Source organism: Dipodomys ordii, unplaced genomic scaffold, assembly GCF_000151885.1.
Source record: "Dipodomys ordii isolate 6190 unplaced genomic scaffold, Dord_2.0 Scaffold66, whole genome shotgun sequence".
Lineage (NCBI taxonomy): Eukaryota > Metazoa > Chordata > Mammalia > Rodentia > Heteromyidae > Dipodomys > Dipodomys ordii.
Window position 1 is genome coordinate 2,409,287 of NW_012267282.1, and position 21,081 is coordinate 2,430,367.

Consider the following 21,081-nt stretch of genomic DNA (forward strand, 5'->3'; position numbering starts at 1 on the left):
CGGGAACAGAGGGGCCAGCGTGTGTTTTTCCCAGTGCAGGTTAGAGGTAAACATGTAGCGGAACCCTGGCTCAGCTGCGTGTCCGACTTCTGGCTCCCTCCTCGGCACCCACGTTCCTGTTTACAGAACATGGACACGGAGAGGCTGCCAGGAGGCCGAGGCGCGCTCTGGGCTAGAGGCTTTTCTCAGGCTCACCCCTCTCCCGCTCTGAGGAAGCGGAAGAGAACTCCCCAACCCCTGATCACGATTCACTGAATCACGTCGCCTCCCGTTTCATCTGTGGGTGAATAGCCACGGATTGTCTAACAAAACGAGGATGAAGGAACGGGTTCACGTACAGACCCGACTAGTGGATAATCAACTAGAAAAGAGGGGATTAAAATTCCTCTCTCTGGTGCTCGAGTGCTCGAAGATCAGAGCCTGTTGTACAAAGCTCGCTCACCACTGAGATCAAAACAACATAATCCACCAGATGAAGTGGATATTCCTGATTCCTTTTTTCTAACATACCATCCCCACTTAGTTTTCCAGTGCCACTCTGTGTCTCTCAGTAAAATTATTTTTTATGAGTTGAATAGTTTGGAGAATGGACTGTTCTGACACCTGAGGAGAGGCGGGGCCTGGGCTGGCTCCGCCCACAGCCTGGCCGGCCTGGGCTCGGCCTTGCCCGGTGCAGACCCCACCCGGTGGGGCGCCCGCTCACCACGCAAGCGCGCTCCGTGGGCTGAGCTGTTCTCCCTTCTTGCCCCAGGACCGTGGCTCGGGCTGTCCCCCTTGGACACCACCTGTGGAAATGGGAATGTCCTTGGAGAAAACACCTCGGCCACCCCTGCAGGGCGGGGCCTGCCCGCAGGCCCAGAGCAAGCGTTCGGGCTCAGCTGGCCCTGCGAACCTTGTGTATTCTGGGAAAGAAAATTTGGCAGGATTCGGCATCTGGCTACAATTCCAGTCTGACCAGGACCAGTCCCATTGCCTATGCCAGCCTGGCGCCCAGAACGCACCCACCCCTCTCCCAGCCCCGTCCTGGGAGGCTTTGTGTGGGGCTGAGGGATGAGCGGAAGGGCACAGGATGGGCAGGAGCTGAGCACCGCCCTCCTCCGGCCGGAACTGCGCCGTGCTGCAGGCCTTCTCGGGACCAGCCGTCCAGGGCCGCCCAGGGCCGTCCAGGGCCACCGGCCACGTCCCAGAGCCAGATCTCCAGCCTTCCCCTGGCACGGCACCAGCTCCTGACGGCATTGGCTCCCAGAGAGAAAGACTCGGAGCACAGCACTGGGCGCTTTATAAGCTGTGGTTTAATAATGTCCACGGTTTTTCTGTTGGGGCACAAATCAGATCTGAGGGGTCCGCTGCGCGCCTTTCTTTGGGAGAGCTCGTATTTGAACTTTCGGGAAGGACTGAGAGCTAAAACGGGGATAAAAGTCCTCCTGAAAAGAAAAAAAAGGTGACATTTTTCTCAATATTGTTTTTGGAGACATGTGGAGTCGAAAATGAATGGCGTGAAATCCCTGCTGACTTCTAGCACGTGATGGGGCTTAGAAGAGCTCGTGGAATCAGAGGAAACACACAGAGAGACAGACAGACAGGCACAGAGACAGACAGACAGGCAGACACAGAGAGCGAGCTCAGTTGCTCAGCGGCAAAGGCTTCGGAGGCAGCAGCCTCTCTCCCCAGCTCCAGGGGGAGGCGGCCATAGCCGTGGTTATGAGTGGCTAGAGCTATTGGCAGGAAAGGATTTTCTCTTTTTTTTCCACGATTTTGATTCATCGGCTTTGATCTGACATCTTCACGGCGGTGGGCGCCGGTGGGCGCCGGGCAGAGCACGTGAGCATCTTCTGTGAAGTGGCCAGGGTGCTTCCCACCCATTTGAGCTGGTGAAGCTCTCTTGGATTAAAAGCCTTTTAATAATATCTCCTGAAAAGTTTTTCTCTCTGAAAGCAATGCAGTAACAAAAAAACCCTTATTGTCTGACCATTATCTGAAGCCTGGAGCAGGAGGACTTTATAACCCAGATGTGGGAGGCGCGACAGACAGACAGACACACAGACACACACACACACACACACACACACACACAGACACAGACACAGACACACACACACACACACACACACACACACACACACCCCTGACCCCAGCTAGGCTGCGCTAACCTGAGGTAATAGCTACTGTTTTAACTGCAGACCTGAACCCCCACAAATGTCCAGTGACGCTCTTGCTGCCAGATCCATCCAGCCACGGAGACTAAGCCACAGCCCAGGTGATCCCGGCCAAGCGCGCTCCTCCCTGGGCCCTGAGGGGCTCCCCCGTTAGAGCTGGGTCACAGGGCGGCGCTGCAGGGCGCGGCCTTTGGCTCCTGAAGGAGTCCCGAGCCTCGGATAAACCTCTCATTTCCAAGAAGGAGAAGCAGGTGGGGCAGGAGGGAGCCCGGGCCGCCTGGGCAGCACAGCCCTGAACCTCGGCACGAACAAAACCCAAACACCACCCGCCACGCGCACCTCCTCTCCCCACCACGACCCCTACACCCAGCCCAGCCGACCCTCACCCAGAGCACCCGCGCCCATTTCGGTGTATTTCACCTCCTTTTGCACTCCGTTTCTAGCTTGCAAACCAGTAAATCGACGCAGGTCCAGCACGCGGTGGACACGCACCCGCCCAGCAGGAATGAACAGACGTCCGTGAGATGGGGCGCCGGCTCCCCGCACAGCCTTGGCTTTACTTTCCCAGCTGCCGCTCGGCAATCCGGTTTATGGAATAAGGGCTTCGCTCTGAGGCGGCGCTGAGCTGGGGGCTGAGCTGGGGCGGCGGACGCCCAGCTGCCTGTGCCCGCTCCCTGTCCGGAGGGCGCGGGCCAGCGCCACGGGGCGTGCGGGCTCCTGGGGGGGGGCCCACCCACTCCCCTGTCACGGGCCCTCTGCCTCCAACCACCACCTGCGTGCCCCTCGCCTCTGCCCGGCCAGGTGCTCATTTGACCCAGTGTTTCCTCCTCACTTCTGGAACTCTCCAGCCTGGAAGCCGGGGCCTGTGGAGGGGGGAGGGGCTCCGCCCAGGGCCCCGTGTCTGAGCCCCCTCGGGCCAGAGCTGTGTGTCTGGCATCTGCGTGGCCTCTGTCCCTCCCTGCATTCAGTGACGATGACTCCACCCTAACAAATGACTAATGAGAGCTCTTTCCAAGGCTCCACCTAGTGGCCACGCCCACGGCACGTGACGTCAGCAGGGGCAGATGCCAGTAAAGGCCACACAGCCACTGGTCTCCCTGGGTCACCGTGCTAACAGCAGAAAGTGGCGCGCCCACGCACACATGCACACGTCGCAAAGCACGCCCTTTGTCTTCCCGTGACCTGCTTTCTTTCCCTCTGCGCCCGGCGGCCAGGCCAGGCCCAGACAGCTTGTGTGTGACTGTGGACAGTGCCGCGCCATCCGGCCCTTCGCCAAGCACCAGGCTGTGTGGCGTTCCCTACTGATCGCCGCCCCCACCACCATTGCTTCTGAATGGCAGTAGGCAAGGTCTTGATTCCAAACACACTGATTTCCGTCCTGGCGTTTAGAATTGGCAGAGAAAGCCAGGAGCTGCGTCAGTCCCGTGTGGTTGAGCTTTAGATGTTGGCTAACGAGGAACATGAAGCCGAGTTAAAGAGAAATGTTACCTTGTTAAAAGTTCGTGTGTGGGGCTGGGAAGTTGGCTCAGTGGTAAAGCGCTTGCCTCGCATGCATGAGGCTCTGGGTTCGAGTCCTCTGTACCACATATGCAGAAAAAGCCAGAAGTAGTGCTGTGGCTCAAGTGGTAGAGTGCTAGTCTTGAGCCAAAGAAGCTCAGGGACAGTGCCCAGACCCTGAGTTCAAGCCCCAGGACTGGCAAAAAAAAAAAAAATGTGTGTTGTTAGGTGAGTTTTTATTTAACCATCAACGAAGGCCATTCGGTATGACTAATGCCATGCTAGGCAACATATCTTGAGTTTCTTAATCTCTGACCCAGGGCTTAAAGCAAAAGGAGGACAGATTGTTCTGGAATTATTGATGGGCCCCCAGAGGGCAACGAATGACAAGCACCCACAGCAAATGCACATTCCCATTTCCCTCCCCAGTGAATCATTACTTCCACAAACTCTTTGGAGGACTCAGAGTAGAAACCTATTGGTGGGCGTGGCGGCTCACGCCTGTAACCTCGCTGTTCAGGAGGCAGAAGGAGGAGGATTGAGATCCAAGACTGAACAGGCAAAAGCACAAGATCATATAACGAGAGTTAGCTCAAGCGGTTGAGCATTTGCCACACTATCCAGGAGCAGGAGGAGGAAGAGGAAGAGGAGGAGGAGGGGGAGGAGGAAGAGGAAGCGGAGGAGGAAAAGGAATAGGAGCAAAAAGAGGCAAGGAGGAAGGAAGCAGAGGAGAGGAGGAAGGAAGCAGAGGAGAGGAGGAAGGAAGCAGAGGAGAGGAGGAAGGAAGCAGAGGAGAGGAGGAAGGACTCTAAGTCAATCCTGCCTTAGTAGAGAGCATACAATTCATCCTAGATGAAAGACCAAAGTTCTAGAAGTATGAAACACGAAGTTGACACGTCAAGGCCCGCCACACAGCGTCCAGCCCCAGCCGTCGGCCGGTGCCGTCGGCTCATCAGGCTGAGACAGACCCCGCAGGGAAGTTCAGCTGCTCTTCACGCACAGGATCACGGCAGTGCTGCTCACGAATCACATTTGTAATGTTGGCTTGGGACGTTTTCTGGGCTCATCTACTATTTCCTCAATAAACCGTCAGTGTGCGGCCCCGGAGCACAGCGGCTCCGGGCTCAGTCCTCAAGGCTACCCGGTCTGTGGAATTCCACACGGACAGAAGATGTCGGGGAAAACATCTCTTGTGCTCCGTATGAAGAGAGACCTCATCCGCACTTGCTGCCGCTGCCCGGTGGTGACTGAGCCCGCTGCAGGCCGAGCCGCTCCCCCCAGCCCACGCCGCCCTGGCCGTGCTCCTGCTAGACCGGCTCCTTTGCACCCTACCCCCTCCCCCGTCTCTGGATTAGTGTGGGGTACTGGACCCTCCATCACCCACTTCCACGCCGCCGAAGGCAGAGCACAGAGCCCCTCGAGGGAGGTCCCCAACGTCTTGGACTGCACCCCCAGCACTTCATGCCTTCGTTACTTTTCGGGTAGGCTCTCCTGCTTTTTTGTCCAGGCCAGCCTCCAACCTTGGGCCTCCTCCCTCGGCCTCCCACGTCAGTGAGCTTGCAGAGGTGGCCCTCTTTAAAATTTGGGGCATGTCCCGCAGGCCCTGGCGATGGGGGTGGAGAGAGGCGGAAGGGACTGGCGCTTTCCCAGGCCTCACAGACCCCCAGCACAGCACAGCCCCCGGCGCCCTTCCAGCTCAGAGCTCTGACCCTGCAGACGGGCAGGCAGGAGGCAGGGCAGGAGACTCACCGCGGGGCAGCAGGACTCCAGCTCCTCCCCTCCCAGCCCCTTGGGGGGGCAAAGGCTCCCGGCTCCACCTGCAGCCCCAGAGGAGCGCACCCGAGCTCCCTCCCCGCGGTCTGGGGAGTGAACCCACGTGAGATCAAATCCCACCGCCGGGGCTGGGAAGGTGGCTCAGTGGTAGAGCGCTGGCCTTGCATGCCTGAGGCCCTGAAGCAAAAAGAAAAAAGCTAGAAGTGGTGCTGTGGCTCAAGTGGTAGAGCGCTAGCCTTGAGCTGAAGAGCTGAGGGACAGTGCCCAGGCCCAGAGTTCAGGCCCCACGACCAGACCCAAAAACAAACAAAAAACAAACAAATCCCACAGCCGTGTGCGGACTGACGATTGTGTCCAGCTCGGGGTCTGTCCTTTCCCAGACCTGCTCCCTAGCCTTCCCCACCCCCCACAGAGACCAAAGCACCATAATGGTGCCTCCATCTTGGCTCCTCTGCCTGGCCAAGGCTGAGGCTTCGTGATGGGCTGAGAGCAGGGGACTTGCGGGGTTAAACTGGGGGGACCCCAAGCCGTGTCCCAGCTGACCGGGGGCAGCCGCCGGTCAGCTCCCGCCAGCGCCGCTCTGCCCTCCAGTGACGCGGAGGTGGGGACCCCGCTTCCTGGGGGGCCGCGGGCGGCTGCAGTGTGAAGGACCTGCGGCTGCGTACCCCGGAGCCGCTCCCCGTAAAACCAAGAGCCGCTCAATGTTCCAGTGAGACCCGAGACCCGACGCGGCTCAGAGCGACCGCGGAGCTCGCGGCTGCTCCGGCCGGGCCGCCGCCGGCCAGTAAGTGGTGGAAATCCACGGGCCCCGGGCTGCGGCCTGCCTCTGTGGCTTCGGGGCCGGCGGGAACCCCCCTTGCCTCCCTCCCTGTGGGGGTGACGTCCATGGCTTTTCCACCTCGGGGGAGCTTGAGGCTCGACTGTGACCCCAGCCATGACTCCGATCAAGTGCGAGAGCAAACGGCCGTGCGCGGGGTCGGCCTCTTCCACCTGAGCCGCGGACGCCAGGGCCACTCCCAGAGCCCTGGCCGCGGGCGGGGTGACCCCGAGCTGGCACAGACTCACCCTGCTACCGGAGCGCCTCCATCGGCTGCGGCTCCTCCCACGCATGGAGCTGCTGCAAGGGGAAACCGAGTCAGCGCCTCCCTGAGCCGCCCGTGCCTGCAAAGACTTCCTCCCCGACTTCCTCCCCGCCGTCCCCGGCTGCCCCAGCAGGCTGAGAGGCCGCACCTGCCCCGCGCCACCAGCTGCCACTGGTCTAGCACTCGACCAAGCGCCCCCCACCCCCATCTCCGAGGGAGGGTGGGTGCAGCCGGGGCAGGGGTGGGGGAGGAAGCAGCCCCCAGGGACGGACCTGGCGCCCAGTGCCAGCCACTCCCGTCGCCATCCTGTCCCCTTCGGCACCCACTTTTCATCGGTGATTTATGAATTAAATTAATAGGAGCCAATCAGGCGCGGGCGTGCCTGGTCAGCAACAGCTGTTTCCCGTGGTGATTACGTTGCGGTAACACCGCAGCTGAGGCGGAGCGGCGTCCGGGATCCACAGCTGACAGAGCTGACGGCCCGGTCCACGGAGCCGTAGCCACGCAGCCCCGGCGCTGCTGAGATCTTCCACACCCGCTCGGCCTCCTGAGGCCTGGGAAAGGCAGCCGCCCGCAGCGGGCCCTGGGGCCGGAGGGGCCGAGGGGAGAGGCGTGGAGCTGGTGAGACCGAGCCGGTCAGCAGAGCGAGCAGCTCAAAGCAAGCAGCCCTGAATGATCAGAGGAGGCGCCGGCGGCCGGACTCCAGCTGGGGTGGCGCAGGAAGCCTCCCTTCGCGATACTCCCTGCCAGAGGCAGAGCGAAGCGCACCACCCGTGAGCCTGAAGGGCTCCTGAGCGTGTTTTGCTCACAGGCTATGCTCAAGTGAGGACTATGTTTTCTCTTTCAAAACCTCGCCGGGCAATCGATGTAGACTCCTCTTGTTTCAAGAGAAACGCGACTTCTTGGCTTGCTGAACCTGAGCAGGGCTATTTGTTGAGCTGTTAGTTTTATTTTCTCTGTTACGTTATTATGTCTGGGTCCCGGCTCCGTGGAGACCCCAGAGAGGACCCCCGGGGGGTGGGGGGGACTTAGGGAATGAGGAAAGGGTGAGGCTTGTATTGACTGAAGCAGACTCAAAGGCCAAAGCGGAATGAATCGCTTTAACAATACCAAGGCCTCTGCGAGGCGGCTGTCCCCCCTGGCCACGCTGCTGGGGAGGAACTGCCTGGCCCGGCCCGGGGGCCGCCTGGGGATCTTCTTGGCCTCCCACTGGGGATGCCCCGCAGCTCCGTGTTTCTCTCGCTGCGGCCTCCAGACGCTGGCTCTGTGCGCGGGAACCGTGGTGTGAGATTCTCACACTGTGCCCTCCCCCGGCACGGGCTCCATGACGTGGATTCTCCTAACACCGAGGAGCGGCGGGCTGGAGAGGATGGACTGCGTGAACCGTGGCTGCAGGGGTCAGATCCCAGCGCCCAGCCACCGCCCGTGGCTGGCCTGAGTCACTTTTCCTGCTCGTGCCCAGGATTTGTCACACACGGCATAAGCGATACACCGACTCTCACGTTCCCAGAGAGGGTTCCATTCGGTGTCCGGGAGCATGGGCGTGGCGTAACACATGTTGTGACTGGTTTCCCTTCCTCTATTCAGATACGTCTATGCACATTTCTCCAGGTGTGTGGGGGGGGCAGGTGGCTGGGGCGGAAGGGGCTCCCAGGTCCAGCATCGGCCTCATGAGGCCCCGGCCAGGGGCCACGCAGCCCACGCACTGGCCGTCCGGGGGGCCGTGGGGCCCAGCGCCCACAGGTCACGAGCCTGTGGAGCACCGGCCGCGGGGCCGGCCACCGACGCCTGTGCCGGGCAGCGCAGCTGCCTCATTCAGTGGATCTGACTCCCCCAGAGGAGGCCACAGGGAACCACGCCGCAGGCCACGCCGCAGGCCACGCCAGCACCGATATTAGAATGGAAAAAAAAAACAGAATTCCATGTGTCCCTTTCGCCACGGGCAGTTAAAAAGAAAACAAAAGATGTCAACCATCCTGAAGAAATCATCGGCCCTCGGCATCCATCGCTTCACCCAGCCACAGAGCAAAACGACTCAGAAAAAAAAAAGACCGTGACACACGTTGGGTCTTTTTCTTGTCCTTTACCTAAGCAGTGCCCTGTGGAGGCCACACGCATGGCGTAGGAGGAGCACTGGGCACTGGACGTCACGTGGAGGTGACTGTACGTTCAGACAGATCCGTGTGTCGCCTCTGCAGATCCTACGCCATCTGCTATCAGGGCCTGGGGCCTCCTCGGGCCTCCTCGGGCCTCCTCGGGCCTCCTCGGCCTCCTCGGGCCTCCTCGGGCCTCCTCCGGCCTCCTCGGGCCTCCTCAGGCCTCCTCCGGCCTCCTCGGGCCTCCTCGGGCCTCCTCGGCCTCCTCGGGCCTCCTCGGGCCTCGGTAACTCCAGGAATCTGGAAGCCAGGCCCCCACAGGTAAGGAGAAATTCAAATGGGTAGAAACCAGTACCACGCAGCTGCTGCGTCCCAAGCCAGCACCCAGCTCCGGGTAAGTGCTTTATCATGGTGGGCAGCGGAGATGGGAAGGCGGCTTGTCCATCCTCTCTGCTTTTGCACAGAGACTACTTTTAGTCTCTGATGTGAAACCACAACGTTTCACCTGAACCCCTGACCCAGAGCCACCCTCAAAGCCAAGGAGAGAAGCCGTAGCATTTGCAGACTATCCAGGATTGTGGGTTGGTAAGATGATACTTCCTTGGTCTGGGAAGGTAATTTTCCTAATGGACTTGTTATTGGGAAAGCAATGGGGGCCATAAAGCAGTCTATAGCTGGGCGCTGGTGCCTGGAATCCTAACTACTCAGGAGGCTGAGATCTGAGGATCACGGCTCAAAACCAGTCTGTTTTTGACAGATCCTAGTTCTAATTAACCAGCAAAAAGTTGAAACTGAAGCACGGTTCAGTTAGTACACATGCTGTTAACCAAAAAATCCAAGTGAAAGCACAGACGGAGAGAGAGGGGGAGAAGGGGAGAGAGAGAGAACATTCTTAACATTGAAACCCAGATTGTGATGTTTCTGCTCTTTCCATCCTTTTAGAAATGTCTGAAACAAAGATTTTCTTTGTAACCTATCTCAATTGCATAAACCATAAAGAAACTAACACACTGAGTTAAAACCCCTTTGGAGAACTACTTGAAGATAATCATAAGAAATTAGCGGCCATTAAGGATTTCAATAACAAAATACTGGGATAGTACTGTTTGCATTTAGCGCACACAACACACTAAATCTACGCAGAATGAATTCATTAAATCTCATTCTGAGCATTCCTTTTTTCCTTCTTCTTGAGACAGCTTTTGTAAGCTATATACGTGCACGGAGATCCAGGGAGAAACAGCTGGTCTTCAAGACAGCCCTGCTCTGTTGGTGGGAAGTAGTTACCTGGAGTCATCCCAGTGGGTGTGAGCACGGGTACCTGGGAGAGTTTTCTGGCTCGTTTGCCGCCAAGCTCTGAGAGGCGGGAACGCCTGTGCTCTGCAGACATGTTCACACGCCAGCACATACGGCCCCCACTTAACTGATGTCTGCAGGGCCTGGAGAAAGACCAGGCCCATCGCGAGAGCAATCGCTATGCTGTGCCAAGACACTGCCGAAGAGAGAGCCCTGTTCATCCCCAAGGCAACGGGCGGGTTTGCCCGAATGCCAAGGATGACGCCGGCTGCCGTGAGCGATGCCACACAGCTGACTGCTCTACCTTCAAAGCAGCGGTCCCCACCGTCCGTCCTGCTGATGACTCTTGAGTTTGCCTATCTGGCAGATTCAAATATGTATGCGTGTATGTGCATATGTGTATAGGAATGCATACACATAACACATTCACACACACACATACACACACAATCTATAAATACAGCCAAGTACACAGCTACTGAGATCAAACTGGGACTAGGTGGATAAAATAATGACACCGCTGCAGAAGGTTTAAGTGTTTATTTTCATGTTAAAAATGATGGGTAATTCTGTGGTTAGAATACACCTTGATCCTGGAAAATGACATCACTTTATTTCTGAAATAGTTCCAGAGAGATAAAAAGGAAAAGAAAAACCCGAAAGTAACGAAGCATAAGATGTCAAGTGTCCGGTCCCGGCAGATTTCACCCACAATCCCAGGTGAGCCCGTCCCGCCCCCAGCCAGGGCCACGCACCCCTCAGCCGTGCGGAGACTTCGAGTTGGATGTCTGTACAGTGAAAAGCTACTGTTTTCATGCTTTTATTTTAAAATGCATTTATTCCGATACGCCTCTCAGAGTTCCCGTATATTGCCTATATTACATACAAAAATATCAGCTATCTATATTTAGGCATCACTTTCCACACACCCTACGTGTCAGGGAGAATGGAGAACACCACACGCATCCTGTGCACCGAGGACGTGCCCAGCCCCGGGCTGGCAGCGGGGTGGTGCGCGGGCCCGGGATGGAGAAGCGGGGGCCGCACTGGAGACGGTCGGAGGTGGAAACCCAGCAGGGCCAGCGCCGTGTGTGTGTGCGTGTGTGCATGCGTGCGTGTGTGTGTGCGTGCGTGCGTGCGGCTCCGCTCCTCAGTCACAGACGCCACCCGCAGGGTCCCCGCCCGCACAGCCCTCCCCAAACTGATGAGCCACGCACCAGCCGCTCCCGTCACCGATGAGACGAGGGGACAAAAGACAGAGGTGGTGTTGCCACGCTCCTGCTGTGCAGGGACGGCTGGCCACCCCCATTCCAGCGGTTATGGGACGGCTGGCCACCCCATTCCAGCGGTTACGTCTGGGGGTGTCCCTTCCTCCACCAGAGCACGAGGCAGAGCTTCAGGGGACGCCTGCCTCTTGTCTGGACACAGAGTTCTGAGGTTTGCTAGTGGATGCCCAGCCTCCGGGGCGTCTTCTTTCACCCTCTCCAATGTGAAAGCCCCGTGGACTTGAACACCTGTCCTTCAGACCAGCAGCTGCTTCTCAGCCCCACCCCCACCTGTCTCTGTCCCGGCTCATGTGGCTCAGCCATCCCAGGGCGGGCCTCGGTCTCCCGCTAGGTGACCGTGGAGGGGACACCCTGGTATCCCCGACAGAGGCCGAGCACGCTGTCCCCATAGTAAAAGACCCAGCACCCCGCTTGGTTCAGGTGATTTACCACGCCCACCGCTGGGGTATCTCAGCCGCACATACCTGGGTAAACACCACCGCCAGGAAACAAACGCAAGGCCTCCTCGCTCACATCAGTCCCGATTGCACCCAGGCCTCTGCAGGCCAGGCAAGCACTCTACCACACTAGCCACACCCCGCACCACGGGCCCCGCTCTCGTTCAGCGAGTTCACAGCACAGTGCTCAGAGCCGGCAAGAAGTAGAGCGCAAAGCACTCCCACAAAACCCTGTTCCTGAGCGCCCTCCACCCCAACGCTAACAGCGCCTGCAGCCCGCGGCTCCCCGTGAGCCCTCCAGCTCTCCATACGTGTGCTCGTGTGTGCGGGCATGTGTGTGTCATGGGGAAAGCGGAGTCCTCCCCCACTGCCCGCGGAGGGGCTTTGACCAGACGGACGGATTTCTGACTGGCGCCAGCACAGGTGACGGCAGGGGGCGCACCCCCTCTGAGCAGGGCTGAGCGCTGCCCCTTCAGCACCCCGGTCAGCTCCCCGCACTGCGGATGCCCGCACACAAGTCACACGTGCACGTTCCTGAGCGCTCTCTTCATGGAAACGGTCATTTCCTCCCCCTCAGAGCCTCATTCCTACCTGCTGTGTGTGACAGGGAAGCCCCCGCCCCCGTGGAGGGTCCTCACTTTCAGAAGTGAATTCCCAGTCTTTCTGGAATGTGGATGATGGAAGGGAACAGAATTGGAAAAGGCGTGTGGAAGGAGCCAGGGTCATCTGGACACGTCTGGGTGCGTGGATTAATGCGTGAATTTTCCTGTCCTGCACAGGCGGTCCAAGCCACCTTCCCCCACAAACGCTCAGCAGAGCTGCTGCTCGAGCAGGGAGCCCCGGGCGGCGGACGCCAGCCGTCTCTGCACAAGCCAGGGCAGCCACAGCTTGCATCTCCCGCTCTCTTTCTCCTGTCAAGTGGAAAGGTTCTAGAATCCACCACCTTCCACAGCCAGCAAGCTCCAGGCTCTAGCAGTGAGACCGCAAAACCTGCGTCTCAGCCATGTGCAAACACAGCGCGGTGCCGTGTGCAAACAATACAGGAAGAACTTTTCAGCCACCACTTCATGGCCACCAGATCCTGGGCCGCCAGCATCTATAAAAAGAGCACAGTTGAGCGACAGCGATCCTCTTTCAGAAAGCTTAGTCACCAGTCACGGGGGCCAGGGAACTGCCGTACCCGCTGTCCTCTGCTCTCAAACGTCCGTTCCTCGGAGATGCAGGTGGCTAAGTTCACTCGCAAGGCATACTAGTCTAGGATCGGTTTGTTTCCAGCTCTACCACCCTCGTAAATAAGAGTGCCAACTGAAATGCCTGCTCTGCTTGAGACCATTCATGGGGGGTTGGGATTTTTATTTGAAAATTATGCAAGAACCCTTTTTGCTCTCGCCGCTTGGATTTTTCGCCATCTGTGTTAGACAAACCATGTACATGTGGCGGCTGTTTCCTGGGCTCCAGAGCGTTTACTTTTCTGAATCTGGGTAGAAGCAATGCTTCTGTCTACCCATGTACACCGCTCTGTCAGTCACAAAGGAGATTTGGGGGACTGAGGGGAGGTGATTATATGGACAGGTTTCTATATATTGCTACCTTGAAACATCATTTCAGGTTCTTGGTCCGGTAAAATGGAGAGTTTAATCCAGAGCCATTGCCAATCCGTTCCCCCGCGATGTGGGTGAGTTCTACACCAGATTTCTTTGCATAATACATTGTACTGGCCACAAAGAATCTGCATCAGTTCAGCGGCGCTGGGGTCTTCCCACCCTCAGAGATGTGCTCAAAGATTTCCCAAGGTTCTCCACAAGCGAAGGACAAAATTAAATATCTGTGACTCACAATTTGTCTCAAAATTTGTTATGCTTCATGTGGAAAACAGCAGGGCGGCAGCCCTCCTTCAAGGGTGTCTGTGTTTGAAATAAAACCCTCGTCCCCACCGAATACAAGAAAACTCAACCGCACAGAGGAGGAGAGACAAGAGCGAAGAAGCCCCTTCGACGCTGTCCCTCGCGAGGGAGGCCGGCAGCGGGAGAAAGCAGACATCCTGCGTAGAATTCTGAGAAACCAATGAGCCCCGGCGAGCCAGGGACTGCGACCGCGTGAAAGCCACACAGATCTCAACGCAAAAGAAGAAAAAGAGACGGTGGGGACCAAAAGAACAGATGCGGGTGCGGGTGTCTACAAAAATAACGGGCCACACGCAGAGCCAGTAAGAAGCTACATTCAGTCATCTTTCACACAGGTCTAAACTCAGGCCACGGAATCAGGTGTCCACTGTGCTTTAAAAGGTCTAGGAATAAAAATAATAATAATAATCACCGCCCAAATCCTCCCTAATTCTATACGGATGACCGACAGCGTCCCTCTGTGGGGTTGGGGGAAATCACACTGCTCTGAACTCCCCCCACCCCACCCCCATATCCCAACAGGTGTCTGAGAGGCATTTCCCGGCTCAAACCCTGCGGCCACGGCACTCCGGGCCTCCGGCGCCCGCTAGGAAAGGGACCGCTCCAGACCGCCGCGAGTGAAACCCTGCCTGCCGCCCTCCATGGCTGCCCCAGCGATCCGAAAACAGAAGGCATAAAGGTGAATACAAACGTAAGAAAGGATTTCACATCTGGTCCTGCAGCCGCTCCATGTAGTCTCTAAAGTCCTGCGCCCCGCCCTCATCCCGATACACCCACTTGATGTCCTCTTCGCTGTCCAGCAGGATGGAGTTGGTGTAGGGGCCACCGTCCTCGGGGAGGATGGTGGTGTAGGAAGTAAACTTGACCCTCTTCCTCTTGGGGCCCCCGGGGTTGCCGGGCTCCGTCTTCAGGTCTTTCTCGTAGACGTAGTCGGCGGGTCTGAGCAGCTGGCTGTGGAAGACCTTCTGGGAGCTGCCGTTGAGTAGGAAGTTCCTCTCCTCGAAGGGCAGCGCCCGGTCCAGCATGGTGGTGCACTCCTCGGAGGGCAGCGTGATGTCCACCGGGTTCTCCAGGAGCTCCACCTCGTTGCCCAGCCACACCCAGTCGTGGGAGTGGGGGATGTTACCCTGCTCGCTCACCGCAAACCTCTTGTGTCTGTACTTCCACGCGAACGCCACGCAGTTGATCAAGAAGACCAGGATGGCCAGGCAGAAGACGCACAGCAGGGCGTACATGCCGATCTCCAGGTCGGTCAGGCCGCGGGAGCTCACGGTCAGGTCCCCCCCGCCGCCGGGCCCCTCCCTGGCGTGGGGCGACCTCCCCCGCGTGGGGAAGCTGGTGAAGGGGTCGGCCCCGCCTTTCAGGAGCTTCTTCTCGCCCCCTCCCTCGGGGGCCCCGGGGGTGGCGCTGCGGTTGCCACGCTCATCCGGGCCGGCCGGGGCCCCCCGGTGACCCCACTCCTGCACCGCCCGCTCCTGGCTGCCCTCCCGCTGGATGGAGTTGCCCACGTGGTCTCTGTACTCGCGGCTGACGCCCTCGATGTCGTTGCTGCTGCCCTGCTGCTCCTCGGTGAGGGGCCCGAACTGGACCCTGACGTTCCCCTTGCCCACGGCCAGCACGCTCTTCCTCTTGGTCTTCTGACAGGGTTCGCTGATCAGCATCTCCAACTTGATCAGGGGGCCCTGGCCTTCACCCTCTGCCACCAGCACCGGCCATCCGGACTGAAGGTTTGGCTGGACGGACACCACCATTTCATCCAAGGACGAGACAGCCATGGAGAAATCCTTGGGCTCGTAAATGTCTAAAGGTGTCACTGAACCGTCACTGAACAAAAGCCAAGAGCTGATGGTAGCTTCCTGCGGGAAGAAGCCAAGCGTGACGTTAGGACCGCGTTCCTTCACGCTCACGCGCACGCACGCACGCACCTTTCTAGAGAAGCCCCAACCCCTCCGCTGGGGACCACTGAGCAGCGTCCATGGGTTATGCCACGAGGCCCCAGCCAGCGCTGATAACACGCCGCCACCCCTCTGAGAGGAGGACAAACAGATGATACAGCTGGGTGGGTGCGTTCAGTGAGTGCACAAATTAATTCATTGTATGCCGCGCCACAGATTTTGACTTTGACCTTTGTGGAAACACTTTGACAGATCAGGTAATTTATCTGAATCAACTTCAGCTGCAACTAATCAGGCTGCTTCTCCGCATAATATCACTCATCTTGTTCTTTAGATGGAACAAAACATGCACGGGCAGGTTCCCAGTCAGCCCTGAGCTATGTGGCTGGCGGCCTGGAGTGACACCGTGTCCCTGTTCCTTATAAATTATTTTTAAAAGTTTGAGGACAGAGAAGAGTTTCAGAGTTGACAATAATTGCAGTAAACAGCAGCAATTTGAAGCCTATTAGCCATACTTGTTCAAGTAGCTGACATGGAATTTCCAAGTATCCAAAATCACCTGTTTTGTTTGGCAAGGGTGAAAACAAGTGATTTTTTTCCTTCCTGGTCTAGCAGGCTGCACAGCCCAAACTAGCCCACTTGGAAAGTAAATGACAGAGGAAAATGCGCCTAAGCCTCTCGCCAACGCCTTCCTCAGACCTGGGGCTGCTGGCTAAGAAGCAGGAGGCGGCTCCAAGAGCCTCAGTCTGCCTGTGAGTGCCTGGCCACCTCCTCCGCAGGCGCCAGAGAGGCCTGAGCCCGGCAGCAGGCCCCCCGAGCCTCCCCTGCTCACCTGCTGTGGTGCTTGGAGAATGCCCCGGGCAGCCACGGTGGAGACGATGACCCTCCTGTCTGCTCGGTGGGGCTGCAGGGACAGGGACAGGCCGGCCACCAGCTGCACGCCCAGTTCTGCGATGGTGACCCGGTCGTCCAGGACAATCACGGTCTTCTCAGCCAGGATGGAGTCAGAGAGAGGCGAGAGGACCTGCAGGTAGACAAGGGCGCAGGCGTGGCTACTTCAAACTCCTGAGCGACCGGCCCTGTGTCCTCCCAGACACAGGACACACTACACTGTGCCAAACTTAACTCCAGCAACACCTAAAACAGCTGAGTGCACATACGGAAGACGCTGAGCCGCTGTCTGCATCACTATCCCGCTAAAGTTGGCTAGAAATTGTCCTAATGTCATTCAGTAGAGACGCTGCCTTATATACACAGGAAAAGCAGAGTATCTTAGGAGGCAAAGTTTGGTGGCAGGAAGTTGTACGTTTCATTTTCTCTGGCAAAAGAAATCGCATACTTTTCTCTGAGCTGCAAAGGGTAATCTGAGGTTTAGGTTACAGAAACTGATGACTGCTCTATTGCTTCTTATAATTCTCTTCCACACAGACTGAGTACATGCGCCCTGACACATACACATGTGCACACACTCACACGCGTGCACACACACACATCCTGTGCAGCAGCAATGACCACTACACTCATGTACAGATGTCAGGACACACACACACGTGTGCACACACACACACACACATACAAGTGTCCCCGTGCAGCACCCTGGGTGCTGACGTCAGGACACACACACACACACATACACACACACACACACGTGCACACACACACACACGCACACACACACGCATCCCCGTGCAGCACCCTGGGCACCATCGTCAGGACACACATACACACGCATCCCCGTGCAGCACCCTGGGCACCGATGTCAGGACACACACCTGCACGGTGGTGATGCCTGGCTCCCGGCCCACCAGGGTCCTGCCATCCTGTAACTGGGCGATTCTCGGCTCCTCCACTTTCATGAACTCGGTCACCAGGTCAGTGATGTCAAACTGCCAGTCGGGGCCCAGCATGTAGGTCAGCTGACCCAGGTCGGGTGACTCGGCCACAAACTGGGTGAGGACGCGCACCAGGGCGTGCTGGTACTGCAGGGAGCAGCCGCGGCCCTTCTTCTCCTCCTCCTCCTCATCGTCACTCTCGCGGGTCGGCCTGGAGCCAAACAAACACAGGCAACATCCTCACTGGGCAGGAATCTCACCCCGTGGTGTGGATTTGCTCCGTCCGTCAGCTCACCCCCGTCCGTGGGGCTGTTCACTCAACCAGCACTTTGGACGGCACTCAGGGCCGATGGCCTTGTACTCAGTGTGGACACCGGGGGCCCCGCCTTCCCTGGACAAGCTGTGCAGGTAGGGGTGACTGTCCAGCCTGTGTGTGCTAGAAATGGGTCATTCTAAAACCGTCCTCCACCCAGGGCTGGGCAGAGCGTGGGTTCCTTCCTCTACCTGTCATGAACTGCCTATCAACTCAGTCTCCTCGTTGCTCATTGCGAAATGCAAGGAGAATACATGGAGGGAAGAGATTAAATCACAGGGGGATGCTCAGCACCCCCAGATGGCCAACCCAGGAAACAACCGAGGCCCCCAGTTTGGAAATCTCAGCTGTGGCCAGCCTGCCGTGCGTTCCCAGGGGTGCAGTGCACAGCGCTTGTGGCTCGGGCGTCAGCGTCCAGCCAGGACCAGGCCCCTCCCCGCACCCCCCGCCGCACCGGCAGCACCATCGACAGTCAGGCTTCCAACCACATCCGTTCACAGCGAGTTCAGTGCGTGCACTGCAGCTCCTCTGCACATCTGTGTGTCCATCGAGATGTTTTCCACCCTGTTGCTCACAATGCCGCCTCCACCCCCCGTGAGCAGCGCCGTGGGAGGGGTGCAGGCTGCAAGCGGAGACGCGTAACCGTGTCTGTGTCCCTGCTTCGCCGTGGCCTGACGGAGCCCCGCACCCTGCACCTCTCACAACACCTCACGTTTGCTGGCTCACAGTTCCACACAGGGCTCTCTGCGGGAGACTCAAGCTGACACGCACAAGTCAGCCAGGTCAGATCTGAATATGCTGAGGGAGAGGCCATTGCTCCGGTCAGTCAGGTGGCACAGATGTGGCAGGAATTTAGTTCCTAGCGATGAAGGACGGAAGCCTGCATTTCTGACTGGGGGCTATTGTTTCCCTAGGCCAGTTTGCCTACCCCGGAGATCTGGGACCCGGGACCTCAGATCCCAGTGGGTCCTCCCTCTCCCACTTACCCCTTGCTCTCCTGTTCTCTCTCTGTGTCTCGCTCACACACACACACACACACACTTCTCACCTCCTGTTGGAGGCCACTGGGACCCTCCAGCCCTTGATCTGGCTCAGCTCTGTGTCAGAGATCTCCACCTGCAGGGGCAGCCGGGGCACCCACACGGTGAACTCCACCTGTGAGGTGAAGTGCTGGTGGGTGAAGTTCACGATGGTGTCCACTTTGCTCTTCATTTCCTTCCCATTCACAAAGATGGAGTCGCAGGTGTTGGAAACCTTCGGGAAAGAGCGAGAACCCTGTGTAAGCAGGAACCCGGGAGAAAGCCTGACAGCAGCAGAATGCAGGAAGGGCGACAGCTCTGATTTATTAGCTACCAAGACACCCAGAAGAGCAAGACTTGTACAAAAGGTAATTTGTAGGCTTTAATTAGTGACAAATACTGATAAATAGACTCCAGGAAAACCATTTGTGTTACAAAATACTGACAAGCGAAACCATAAACATAATTTAATGGAGTTCCATAACCTCCGTCGCGGTGTGTGAGTGCATTTCTTCTTTAACTTGCCTCTTTACGTGCGCACACTACCGTCAGCCAAACCCCAGGTGCGCCTTATTTCATTCGTGCACCTATTTGAAGGCACTCAAAAGGTTTTTATGTTACGAAGAAAAATACTTTATTCGAGCCATAAAGAGCATCTCCTGAAAATCAGGAGAGCACTGCACGAGAGGAGCCGGGCAGGCGTCCTCGTTGGAAGGCTCTAGAGGCCTGGGTGTGGTTACTTCTGCCTCCTAGAGCTGTAATTCTGCAGGCTGCAGGTGCCGGGGCGGCATTTCATTAGGGTCTTTTGGCTCGGCGCTTGGCGGTCCCCTCTTTAGCTCGTCTACTCGTGGTGAGTGTTAGACAGTGCGGCCTCCATCCCTTCCAGATAAGCAAATGACATTCTGTTAACTGTCTCTCCTGGACCACCAGGCGGATGCCTTGTGTTTGCATGGGAGAGGGGAAGGGAACAGAAGGACCGCCATTGGGAGCAGAACAAAATAAGCTATAACTCACCACAGAACCGCCTAACCGCACCATCTCAGTTACAGGCCAGCAATGTGACAACTGGACCAGGCCAGGCACGCTCAGGGGCGCAGTGCCGGGCCGAGGCTGCCAGCAGGGCACTCTGCTCCATCCAGAGGCCCCTGCACAAGCAGCCCCAAACAGGACTTACCTTCAACCTTCCCCTCTCCCTAGGTTTGTGCATCCAGGGCAGGTCTCCCTTGAGAGCAGACAGACAGACAGACAAGCCCAGCTGCCTGCTCAGCGTCCACGGTCCACACTCAAGATCACAAGAAACACCACTTCCAGACCCAGAGATTTCTCCTCCACCCTCCCCCAGGAGCACCAGGAAGAAATCGCCCGAGGAGAGGGGAGCAGTCGCCTCCCATTGGCTCTGGTCTGGGACTTGCTTGTGCACCCCGGATTGAAATGAAATACTGAGCGAAGGTCACACAGGACCTTCGAGCTCCATCCCGTATCCCCGCTGCAGACACAAACTCAGAGATCCTTGAGTATCACAGCCTCAGTCACTGACCTGAAGACCCACTGTGATCCTGATCCGGCCAGGCACAGAAGATGACCCGGGGCATCTGGGAGCCCACCCCACCCCGCGGCCCAGCCTCCCCCTCCCTGGGATCTGCCACCTGAGCCGCCAGCTGTGCGCAGAGGACAGCGGCTTCGCTGTGATAGAGTTCCGTTCCTACATATTCTGAGCATCGGTCCGCACGTAGTCAGATGAAGTGCTCCCAGCATGTGTCACTAGGCCGACTGCTTCACTTTGCTGTGCAGAATCTGCTTGGTTTGATAGAATCCCATTTGTCCATTTTTTTGCTCTTATTTCCTGTGATTTTAGGAAACAGAAGACGCCATTGCCTAGGCCAGTGTCTTACAGACACCACTGCGTGGCTGCTTCGGGTAGTTCCCGTTTCAGAGCTTAGCTTGCTCCATCGCGTGGGTGCCTGCTTTGGGGCGAGGGAGACGGTGGCCAGAGTCCCCTCTCCAACTTGAGAATGTCTAGTTTTCCCAGGCTGTTCTTTCTCATTGTGTGTTTTCAGTTGTTGGTAAACATGTGGGAATTTTCTGGGCACTCTATTCTGTTATATTGGTCTGTCTATTTAAAAAAGAAAAAAGTAACTCAGATGGCCAACAAACCAGTGGGAAAGCCTCCAAGTTTATTAACCCTCAGGGAAATGCAAGTCAAAACAATGTGATATTATCTCACTCTGTCAGATTAGACTATGAAAAACAAGTGCAACAGTGCTGTCAGGATGAGGAGGGAGCTCTGGTCCACGGCCGTCATGTGCGCTGTGGGGTGTGAACACGGGGTGTGAAAGCAGGGTGCGAAGCACAGGTGTGAACCGTGAGGTGTGAAGTACAGGGTGTGAAGCACAGGTGTGTGAACTGTGGGGTGTGAAGTGCAGGGTGTGAAGCACAGGTGTGGGAACTGTGGGGTGTGAAGTGCAGGGTGTGAAGCACAGGTGTGGGAACTGTGG

General features: G+C 57.4%; 1 protein-coding gene across 1 annotated transcript in view; it reads right to left on the reverse strand.

Moving 5' to 3' along the window:
• Positions 1 to 14,231: 14,231 nt before the first annotated feature.
• Positions 14,232 to 21,081, reverse strand: part of Tmem132b (transmembrane protein 132B) — a 17,200-nt gene continuing 10,350 nt past the window's right edge. Inside the window, exons 2-5 of the mRNA XM_013023112.1 lie at positions 18,616 to 18,821; positions 17,195 to 17,465; positions 16,255 to 16,446; positions 14,232 to 15,383 (exon numbers count right to left, since the gene is read on the reverse strand). Of these exons, the coding sequence (XP_012878566.1) occupies positions 14,232 to 15,383; positions 16,255 to 16,446; positions 17,195 to 17,465; positions 18,616 to 18,779 (1,779 nt within the window). The 5' untranslated portion in view covers positions 18,780 to 18,821. The remainder of the gene's footprint in view (positions 15,384 to 16,254; positions 16,447 to 17,194; positions 17,466 to 18,615; positions 18,822 to 21,081) is intronic.